The 12126-nt window shown below is 37.6% G+C and overlaps 1 protein-coding gene across 1 annotated transcript; it reads right to left on the bottom strand.

The window, feature by feature from the left end:
- LOC145800559 (receptor-like protein EIX1) lies at positions 1-1209 on the bottom strand. Its single transcript, XM_082890259.1, has one exon. The coding sequence runs from the start codon at positions 1207-1209 to the stop codon at positions 1-3; it is 1209 nt and encodes a 402-aa protein (XP_082746385.1).
- Between the last annotated feature and the right edge of the window lie 10917 nt (positions 1210-12126).

Here is a 12126-nt window from a genome sequence, read left to right as displayed (position 1 = left end):
CTAGTTTTGGGACAAATCTAGAACAAGAAGATTACATAATGGTTGTCCGAAAGTTTCTGGAAAAGATCCATCCAATAGATTGTGATCAAGATATAAATCTGTCAGTCTTGGAAAACTTATGTTGTTAGGCAACGAGCCTCTAAGTCGATTCCTACTTAATTGTAAAAACTCTAATGATGAGTTTTCCGTGCTCCCAAACAAGACTTGAATAATAGTAGAAAGGCTATCATTTAGTTTGTTGAAATACAGATCCAACGATTGCAATCTGCTTAAATTACTAAAAGATCTCAGAATCCCACCTTCAAGCTGATTGGAAGAGAGATCAAGGTGTGCAAGGGAAATCATGTTCCCAAAAGCATAGGGAATCACACCTTGTAAGCGGTTATTAGAGAGATCAACCTCAATGAGGGCACTGCTAAAGTTGAACAGCCAATCGAAACTAGAAGAAGTGAGACCATTTCCAGAGAGATCAGGGATAGCAAGAGTGGTAGAAAAGTTGAGGTATGAAGGCACAACAATCTTAGGAAGCTGACAGAAACCTAAGTGCAAGCTAGTCAACAAAGGGAGATTATTAACTGATTGAAACCACTCCTTAGCATTGCTAAGGTCCACATTTTGCAGGTTAAGGTGTCTTAAAGATGAAAGATGAGAAAGCCACTCAAGGTTTTGGACATTCATACCACCATAAGGACTAAGATCAAGAGACTGCAACTTGGAAAGGTTCCCAAGTTGAGAGGGGATTGTTCCACCAAATCCAGCATAAGATAGATTGAGGTGACGTAAATTGCTAAGAGAACCAATGAACTCAGGTATGCGACTGCCTCCGAAATTATTGTTACTAAGGTCCAAATAATTCAAATGCTGCAATTCAACTAGGGAAGGGCTAATGTTACCTCTCAAAGGAATGGCAATAGGCAAGCTGCCAAGACCAAGCATGGTTACGTAACCTGTTCGATTGCTGCAATGGACTCCTCTCCATCTGCAACAATCTGCTTTTTCTTTTTCGTTCCCCCAAGAAGACAGACGGCCGTAATCATCCACAAGGCCTTGTTTAAGGATGAGTGATGTTTGTCTCTCCTTCTCTATGTACCAAATTTTAGCATCTTTAACTCCTGAACTGGATGCAGGACGGGAATTCACAAATAGTAGAAAGACTACAACAAAGACATCAACAAATTGTTGGGAGCTTCCTTCCTTAATTGTCATCATGAATGTAAATATACATGTATTATTGATTGATTGTTAAGTGTTGTATGTTTACAATGTTTACAATTCCTATATATAGAAGAGAAGGTGGTAGTAGGTGTAGGTGAAGTGGAATGGGTGGTAGTGGAGGTGGTAGGTGGAGTGGGTGGTAATTTACATTTACAAATTACATTAACAGCCCCCCTCAAACTCAAGGAGGATAGGTACTAGCCAACTTGAGTTTGGAGAGAGTAACAAAACAGAAAAATAAACTGATAAAATAAAACAGGATAGGAGACACGGTATGGTCGTGTCAAACCGTTGTAGGAGACACGGTATGGTCGTGTCGGACCGTTGTAGCAGACAGTTTACGGGGTCATGTCGGACCGTTGTAGAAGACAGTTTACGGGGTCATGTCGGACCGATGTAGCAGGACACTGTGGGGTCGTGTCAGACCGATGTAGAAGACAGTTTATGGGGTCATGTCGGACCGATGTAGAAGCTGACCGGAATCAATGTCGGGACAGTTTATGGGGTCATGTCGGACCGATGTAGAAGCTGACCGGAATCAATGTCGGGACAGTTTATGGGGTCATGTCGGACCGTTGTAAAAGACAGTTTACGGGGTCATGTCGGACCGTTGTAGCAGGACAGTTTACGAGGTCATGTCGGACCGTTGTAGAAGACAGTTTACGGGGTCATGTCGGACCGTTGTAGCAGAGGTTGTGGTGATGCACAGTGCGCCATGAGCGACTTATACATGATACTGTGTATAACCCCCCCTCAAACTCAAATAGGTGTGAAGATAAAAACCTATTTGAGGTTGAAAAGGGATTGATAAAGCTGACTGATGTAGAAGACACTGTATGAGTGTGTATATAAGCTGCCCAAAAAATATACATGGATGTAGATATCGAGCCCTCAAAAGTCGTGCCCTCAAAAGGTGTGCCCAAGCTATCAAAAGGCCGAAATTAGTGGGAAAAGGAGTGAAACGACCCAAAATATGACCACAGAGGCACAAAAATGAGAGGCAAAGGGGCGCGGCGCACGTTAGCAAGAAAGGCGCGGCGCACGTTAGCAAAAACAGGCAGGCAGTGCACGGTAGCAGAGAGGGCTGACGTGTGCTGACGTCAGAAACACGCGGCGCACGTTAGCAAGGCAGTGCGCGGTGCACGTTAGCACGGGACAGTGTGGAGGACGCGTAGAGCGCGTGTGTGGCGGAAGGCGGAGGCAGGCGACGCGCCGGTCACAGAAGCGGCGCGTGAGAGCGCGTGTAACGTCGGATGGGGTTGAAATTGGTGGCGTTAGAATCGTCCGGAGGAGACGAAGGCTCTGGTGTGGTGAAAAATGTATTTCAGAGATGGACGAAAAAGGGATACAGATGAAATGCAATCTGTAGAAAAAAAAATATGTGTTGGCAGAAGAGGCTAGGCAGAAAACCTGTGCTCTGATACCATATAAGAAAATTGAGAGAGATTGAGAGAGCAATTTAGCTCTGTATGTTTTTGATGTATTTAGCAATCAAATGGAACCTCCATTATATAGGAGATGGTTTACAAGACAGAATGATATGAAGCCACCGAAAGGTAGCAAAAGGAAAGGAAAAGCAAGCATCTCTGTGCTAGCACCAACTATGCAACAACTAGCAAAAGGAAAAGAAAAGAAAGCATACAACTATGCAACAACTATCTACAGATATTAAATTATTAAATATAATATCTACATATATTATCTACTATTATAATATTAACACCGTGGTCTGCTGACTCTCTTTCCTGACCTCAACGAGTCAACAAGAGAGATAACGGGTGCGGTGGCCAGTGAACCTCAACCAAACACTGCCGGTTTTGCGCCGTTGAACTTTCCGATGCGGTCGGTGGAGCAAAAAATGGCGGTGCAGTCGGATGTGGAGGCCAATCAGTATACTTTGAAGGCATGTGTGGAGTCCATGACGGCGGTCACAAACTTGTCGCACCGGCTGCAGAGTAGGACAAATGAAGTGCAGCAGTTAAACGCCCAGCTGGCTCTGCTCCAACGCATGTATAAGGATGCGCGAGCAGAGATAAGCGTGCTAAGGGCAGAAAACAAGGAGCTGAAGCGGAAGGCCACCGTGATGTTCCGATGTGGAGGGCCTCCATATGCTGCAGTGGAGGAGGATGGGGGAGTGAACATGCCCAGTGGAGTGGGAAACACGGAGGCAACACCGGCAAGGGCCGTCCAGGACGGAGGCAAAAAGAAGAGACCGGCGGCAGAGTAGAGAAAAATCCCGCCTGTGGATGTTGTTGTTTTGGTGTGGTTTTGTTGGTTTTTTTTTTTTTTTTTTTTTTTTTTTAATGAAAAAATAAATAAAGAAATAAAAATAAAAAAAAAAATAAAGAAATAAAATAAAATAAAATAAAGAAAGTGGAGCGCAAAAAATGGACACGGCCAGTGGAAAACATGAGGGTATTGATTAGATCACTTTTTAATAATAAGAAAAAAATTTCTATATGCTGCGTGTTGCATGGGGCAAAACAGTAGAAAAAAAAGTGGTGGAAAGATGAGTCAAAATAGTAGAATAAAAGAAAAAAAAAAAAAAGAGAGGCACATGGGTTGAAAAGTGTCAAGCCATTAACCTGCAAAAAAGTAGAATAAAAAAAAGTGCACATACATGTGATAAGGAGAGGGAAACAAGCGTAGTGGGTGGGATTAAATAAAAAAAAAAAAAAAAAGGTTTTGTCCTTGAGTAGAGAGAGAGATCGGTGCTGTGGTGGGTGTGGTAGCAATTATAGAGAGAGAGACCGTGTCTGGTGAACATGGCATGGTCAGCAAGTGGGATGACATGGACGGGAGGGTATGGTATAAAGAGAATAAAAAAAAAAAGTAAAATAAATAAATAAAAGAAAAAGTGTGCTAAGGGTGTGAAAGAGTGCTAGTGGTGGATTTGTGAAAAGTAGCCTGCCTAATGAATGGTCTCTGATCACAGAAGAGGGTAAAGCAAAAACATGTCTCTGATCATAGAAGAGGTCAAAGCAAAAGCAGAGTTCTACCAAGGAAACGACCTATGCCAAGAGAAAGCAAAGCTCTTGCTCAAAGAAGTGGGTTTGCCCAACGGTCTCCTCCCGTTGGAGGACATGGCGGGGAGGCCGGAGATGACGTGGACCTCCCGGACGGTGCCGACGTTGCCGTTGCCGTTGCCGTCGATGAGGTGGCAGCTCTTGACGAAGTGCTTGTACGCTTGTGGGTTGTCGAAGCGGCGGACGACGGACCAGACGGTGGAGACGGGAGCGGCGATGTGGTGGATGGCGGCGGAGCAGCACTGGTTGGGACCCACGGCGTGAGTGTGGTAGCGCGCGACGGAGTCCGGCACCGGAGTGGCGCACGTTAGAGGGGTACGCCGTTGATGGGATTGTTTGTGGCAAGTGTTTGTAGTGGTGGTGTTGATTCTATGAAGAACAAGAGATGATGATTTTAATGGATTTGAAGGCATTTTTTTTTTTTTTTTTTTTTTTGATGGGTTTTGGATTCTGCTTTTGGGGAAGAGAGATTGGAGGATCACTTTTCAGATTCCGGCTGGGCTGCCTCTCGGCGGAGCGGACACCACAGGAGGTGCCGCCGCCGTGGGGCTGGTGGTCAGAGAAGAGAGATTGGAGGATCACTTTTCAGATTCCGGCTGGGCTGCCTCTCGGCGGAGCGGACACCACAGGAGGTGCCGCCGCCGTGGGGCTGGTGGTCAGATCGATTGGAATCGGATCGGGTCATGGGTTGTACGACCCAGGTGTGGTTGGAAGTAATGAGATTCAGAGCCGACAGCGATTCGGAGATCACGAAGGGGTTCTGTTCGTGCTTGATTTGAAGTAGGAGGAGAAGCTGTAGGAGTAGGAGGTATGTGTAAGTGATATGTGTTGAAAAACTCCCGCGGGCAGCGAAGGCAAGGTTGCCGGCCGGCTGCCCGCCGGAAAGAAAAGAGTATAGGCCTAAATCTTATGGCTCTGATACCATGTAAATATACATGTATTATTGATTGATTGTTAAGTGTTGTATGTTTACAATGTTTACAATTCCTATATATAGAAGAGAAGGTGGTAGTAGGTGTAGGTGAAGTGGAATGGGTGGTAGTGGAGGTGGTAGGTGGAGTGGGTGGTAATTTACATTTACAAATTACATTAACAATGAACATGTTGATCTGATCAAGATGAAGAAAATTACCCATAAGGGTTTTCAAGTGTTTTATGTTTTTGAATTCTCTGTGTGCATTTTAATAATCTCTGCTTGGTATGCTGTCAAAGACTTTTGTCGACCGAAGATTTCGCTCAACTTTGATTTTGTGGCTGCCTGACATATAATTGGAACATTGATTTCAAGATCATAAAAAAACATGCATATGGAACAGAATTAATGTCCTTCCCAATTGTCACAAGTCAAATCTGGCCACCGACAAAAATGTCAAAGGCCTGACCTGACCCACAATTCCGCAAGTCAAGCACCATGAAAGGTGGATTTGTTTTGTTAAAAAAGAAAATGAAACTGGACTTTTGGCTTTGTATTCAAAAGTCAATAATTAAGGTGGCTTGTCAGGAAACATGAAACATAAAATAAGTTTTTTTTTTTTACTTTTAAAAAAGACAGGAAAAAAAAAGAAAAAAGAAAACTAGTTTGGTGAACGTTTTGATAACAAAAATAAGGAAACATGCTTGGTGAGTTGACGGAGATGGTGGCAGTGGAAAAATAAAACTAATTTTGGTTAGTGTTATAAAAACAAAAATAAGGAAATGTGTGGGTAAAAATCTGACCACACTGCCCGTTTAGTGATCAGCAGCTAAGCACCGGCAGAATAGATGGCTCCAGCAACCTGTAACAGAAAAGAAAAGCTCCGGCGGTGGTTCTTCCACCCGGGGGTACTCCGACGATCAAGTCAGTATGATTCTCAAGGATAATCAAGTATTAAACTGAATACTCAAAGTATGAATTACATACCTTAGACCCACGGGGGTGCCTTTCTTTTATAATGTACTCAATCCAAGTCCAACTAGAAGTATGACTTCTATGAACTCCAATCTTAGTGCTTACTCTGGACTCTTTAAGAGATAGAGATAAACTCCCTAAGAGCTTTATCCTTATCTTAACTAAGTCCCCTCTTTGCCTTAGGACTCTTGTCCCTTATCTTCGGACTCCGACATCTTCGGAGATGACCTCGGCTTCTCCGAGATTACCTCGGCTTCTCCGAGATTACCTCGGCTTAACTACCAGGGCACGTGGCACCTCGGCTGACACGTCGGCGTCACCATGCCACGTGTTGGTATTCAAAAAATATGTCCCCACAGGAAATATACTTGGTGAGTTGACACAGGTACTGGCCAGAGGTGGGTGCCAGAGATCAACCAGCTGTGGTTTTCAACCCTATTAAGTATTCTGAAAATTATCTTGAAAATGAAATGAGTGGACAAAATTTATTCTTGTTTGATTCTGCACAATAAACTTCATTTTCAGAGTACATAGCGCTTTGTTCATTTTGGTGAAAAAAGTTTTCCACGGTTTCTAGCTTTTGGTACAATAGAAAATGAAACAGAAAATATTTTTTGAAGTCAAATAAAAAATGAGCCAATTTTGATAGAAAATATTTTTCACTTTTAAAAGGAAAAAATGTTTTTTTGGACCTAACAAGACATTAGAGTCTTATAAATACTACCACTATTTTCACCACCACCACTGCTAACACATAGCCACCACCACCACCACCCTGTTGCCATCACTCTACCAATACCACCATCACCATCTTGTCACTACCACCACACAATGAGAACCTCCACACTTGTCACTACTGCCACATTACCACCAACGCCTCCAAACAAGGATAACTATTTAAAACAACTATAGTTGTCCCTTTTGTTAAATATTATTATCTAGTCTTCTGTATCTATTAACTGGTGATGGTTCTGTTCATGAGGATTAATTTGTGCATTTATATTATGAATGAAAGGGGGATGATTTCTATTGGACATACAACTGACCTCAAATCTGAAAACTTGTTATATGTTTTCATGAATTAATATACTAAGAGATGACTTGCGGCATAGAAGAGTTGTTTTCTTTTATTAATATTTTTCAATTTCAATGCTTTATTCTTAATATAGTACTTATTTACCTGAACCTAATTAGCTTGCTTATTTTTGACATTTGAGAATATTATTGGTTTCTGTCTTGAACAGTTGTTCCAAAGCTTAATCAAACCATTTCCCACAGGTTTGGTGTAGTTTAATTCCACAATTTCTGTAATTTGATTTTATTCCAAATTTCTAGGAACAGTTGGTAGTGTTTGGTCCTTGGCTCCCCTCTAAACCTCACAAAACCAATCTGCGCTCACCCCTAGAGTCCGATGATAGATATCATGACAATCATTCAACAAATAAATGATCTTCGTAGGGTTGCACGATTTGATTTTACATCGTCAATCTTTGATCTGATCTAGAGGAAATTTATCATTTTAGAAGTCGCTGCACTTTAAATTGCATCAACTCAACAAATATATGGTGAATGAACTTTATCTCATGAAAAGAATGAGGATTGTTGAAACTTGCATACATCTGTTTATATCAATCAATATAAAAATTCAAGCAATCTTAGTACATGTAACGCTCCACTACTTGCTGGCCCAAGTAACCTGTGGGTCAACCAACAATACCCAAAAGCTTAAGTCCAAGCTATTTAGCAGCAAGGTAGTGGTGGTTTATAGGCCTAAGATCACCCATGCAAACTTCCGATGTGGGACAGAGTGTTACAAACTCCTCCACTTATAAATCCTCATGCCCTCGCGAGGGTCTATAATCAATCAGAATACCACGACAAGCTCGTGGCCAACCCAGAATAAGTGGCCCACATGGTTGTGTGCATAGATCGGCTCTGATATCATTTGTAACGTCTCACTACTTGCTGGCCCAAGTAACCTGTGGGTCAACCAACAATACCCAAAAGCTTAAGTTCAAGTTACTTAGTAGCAAGGTAGTGGTGCTTTTAAGATCACCCATGCAAACTTCCGATATGGGACAAGGTATTACAGTACAAGTCATTGTGTCACAAATTTAAGATAGCCACATTTAGATATTCTTGCATATATATACAAATAAAGCAGATAGATTATACATTTCCTGACCTTTATAGTGGAGTGAACCAATTACAAAGAACATGTAATAAAAGGTCAGGTATAATGCGTTTATGTAACCTAGGGCCATCATAACACCAACATACCACATATAAGAATCCACATTAAAATCTATGCGATCAAGAAAATAGGCTTGCAAAATTTCAATACATATCAACTTATACGATTTGGTATCTACCGGTACTTAATGCTAACATTGTCCTTCCAATTTACTCAAATAGTTGCAGATACAATTCAACTATAGCAATATATTGATTTACAATAAATGCTAACAAGTGTTCCTTGAACATTGTTTGATGTTGGGATTCGCATATACAAGTATTTTGGAAATGGTGAAAAGATTAAAAAAATAAATAAATTAAAATCAATGAAAAATGTATGAAATTAGTGAAAGTATCTTGAGTTTCAGACTTTTTATTTTTATGGTCATTTTCTTATGCCTTGGAGCACTTGTTGAGACTCTCAATTTATTTCTAATTTTGAGAATGCATGGAAGAGTGCAATGAATTTGTAATTGTTTGCATCCATCAATCAAACATATTATCACAATTTGTCTTGGTAATTTATAGGTAATTTTTTCCCCCTTAATAGAAATAGACATCCACACTTTTTAGAACCTGTCAACCTCAATCGTTTCCCCTTGATCTTCGTGTTGTCTCTATAGTAACCACTTCTTTCACGAGCAAGTATAAGTCATAGTTTTTTGTCATTGCCTCCCGTATCTAATGTCTTTATAATAATAACAAATCCAGTCTTCTTCCCTACGTCAGAAGCCCATTTAATTAATGCTTCACAACTACTAAAAATCTAAAGATAATAAATACATTTATACGTCAAATTATTAATAAAACTTAATACAAATTAAAAATAAGAAAAAATCGTATTCACAAAAAATAAAAAAATTAACAAACCTCATCAATAATGAATTCATGACTAAAGTCCACTAATATTGCAATAGTTGCATTGTTGCAATGAGTATAAGTATAATCCTTTCAGGTAAAAAAATATAAAATATAAAAAAAAATGAAATTGAAAATACATGGTAATGAGAAGCCGAACAAATTAAAAAAAATCGGTTTGGGGTTACTAGAAATGTATCTTTTATTCGGTAGTTGGTTACCGGACTTATATTTTTTGTTCAGCAATGTGATGCCGGACTATTTTATTTTGTTCGATTTTGAACCACCGAACGAAAGTCGAACATCAGTCCAGAAAAACGAAACAAAAACCTACCAAATAAATTAAAAAAACTCACCATTTCACTTTTTTGATGGTTCTTCACCACCGTTTCTTCATCCATTGCTTTTTTTAATGATCAAAATACTATGATTCTCACTTTTTGAATGAGATGTGTAAGAGAAAAGAAAAATTAATAAAGGAAAAAGAGTAGGGATTAAAGACCAAGGGGTGTAAGGAGAAAACAAAATATATTTAATTTTAATGTTTTGTCCTTAAAAGTAATTTCACACATGGATAAAATTGAGGAAAAACAAAACTCATATAGAGGGTGTAAAGAGATAAAGTAGTGGTGTTAGTAGAATCACCCAATAAAAAAATAACATCTCATATGGAGGGTGTAAAGAGGTAAAGTAGTGGTGTAAGTAGAATCACTCTTTTTTTAATTAGATTATTAAATTCACATAAAAATTGAAGGGTAAACTATTAATAGGTCATAATAGTTGAATTTAATTTTCATTGAGTCCTATTGAAAATAAGTTCTAGTACAATCGCTGCTAAAAATTAAATTTTTTATGACTATTTTTTGCATATGTCGTTAAAAATTGACAATTAATGACTATCTTTTATCACGATTTTTATAAATTGTCGCTAAAACTTATAATTAGTGATGTTTTTTTTGTGACAAAATTTTCAAATTGTTGCTTAAAGTTGAAAATTAATAACATTTTTTTGGTGACGATTTGTTTAAACAGTACCTAATACTTATAATTAATGATATTTTTTGTGACAAAAATTTCAAACTGTTCCAGAAAATTAATAATTGGGGACTTTTTTTAATAGTGTTTGATGAAAAACGCCATTAATTCTTGCCGGACCTATTGGACAATAAGTCCATCTATTATGACCTACACATAAGTCACTCAAAATTAAAAGAAATTTGTGAATAATTTGTGTAAAATTAAAGATTAGTGAAGAAAGATTTAAAAAAAAGATAAGTTTATAGTGTTTGGTTTAGTTTACTTTTTTCAAAGTTTTGTATTGAATTTTTTGGTTTTCATGTTTTTTTTTTTTTTGTCTTTGACACTTTTTTTTTAATAACCCTTTTTATTTTCTTTTTAAATTCACTTAATTTAGTACTTTTAACTTTTAATTTTACTTTTAGATTTAAATTCACTTAGTCTAAATACACTTAGAAAATAATTTGTTGTGTATTCTTTTTGGAAAAAAAAGTTATTAATATTAAACAAAAAATATAATAATAAAAAATAGTACATGTTTGAATTTATAAAAAATTTCACCAATATTTTACTTTTTAATTCTATTTAGATTATTAAATATTAGATTTTCATGTAAAAGTATAATTTAAATATAAAATAGAAAGAAATTCCAGTATCTTTAATCACCAAAACTGAGAAAATATGAAAAATAAAAAACTGAAAAACATATTTAAAAAATAAAACCAATGAAAGTGGTTCTTATTTGGAAATTTGACATCATACCTAAGTTATTAAAGTATCGTGAGAAATATTACAATTCATAAAATATAATTTAAATAAAAAGAAAGTATATGAAGAAAACCTGCGAATTTTTGAGATGCAGCACAAATCTCTATTTTAAAAACACATGCGCTTTCTTCTATCTAGATTCAAACGAATTCATACAATTTAAGATTCAACCAAAATTATTCGCAATGATTTGATCTATGATGGACAATTGTAAATATTATGTATATCAGTATAAAAGCAAACACAGAAAAAAAGAAAGAGTAATTGTTTTTTATTGTTCAATCATCATCAATGTAAATAATAGGGAGACGATTTTTTTTATATATATTTTTTATAAGAAGGAAGACAAATTGTTTATATTTATATATAAGAAGGAAGACAAATTATTTATATTTATATAGGACTCAGATGTACCGTTTTTAAGTCTGTTGTTTGGTTTCAGGCAGTTCTAGCTTGTAACATCTGTAACAATTTCTGGTCACAACATTTCAATGAAGCTTCACGAAATTGTACAATAAACTATTGTTAAGATCAAAATTTTACCCAAAAACACAAGAATCTGCTACAATTAGACTGATCTAATATGGTTTTGGCAGGCTTGGCTTCATTTAATGTTTGTGTTTGGATCATAATTTTGGATTGAAATTTGAAAAGGAAAAGAAAAAAAGAGAGAAATATGAATGAAATATAATTTAAATATTTTCTCCGTTTCCCTTGCCTTTCTTTTTCCTTTCCAAATGATTACCCAAATCCATGATCCAGTACAACCTTAATCTCCCCATGAACTGTTAGTTTTAAAATGCTTTGAGAGAGAGAGAGAGAGAGAGAGCTAAAATGGTCAATAATTGAGAATGTTTAGGTATAGTATTGAAATTCAGTACTGAGATCAGCATCATCATCTACTGGGACATGAAGGGAAACCAGAGAGATACTCTCAAGGCACCTCAAATTTGCACACAAGGAAGAATCAAGCATACAGATACTCTGATGCAAGTAGAAATAATGAAATAGCAGTGAAAGACCAAAAAATTGATGCATGGAATACCCTTAGCACATGCCAAACAGTAAAGAGTAGCACAAATCAAGATTACAGAAACAGAAACATGACAAGTTGACCCA

The sequence above is a fragment of the Camellia sinensis genome, chromosome 10, assembly GCF_055761805.1.
Source record: "Camellia sinensis isolate YWXY chromosome 10, ASM5576180v1, whole genome shotgun sequence".
Taxonomy (NCBI): Eukaryota; Viridiplantae; Streptophyta; class Magnoliopsida; order Ericales; family Theaceae; genus Camellia; species Camellia sinensis.
Note: the sequence above shows the minus strand (reverse complement) of the source record. Positions and strands in the feature narration are given on the sequence as shown.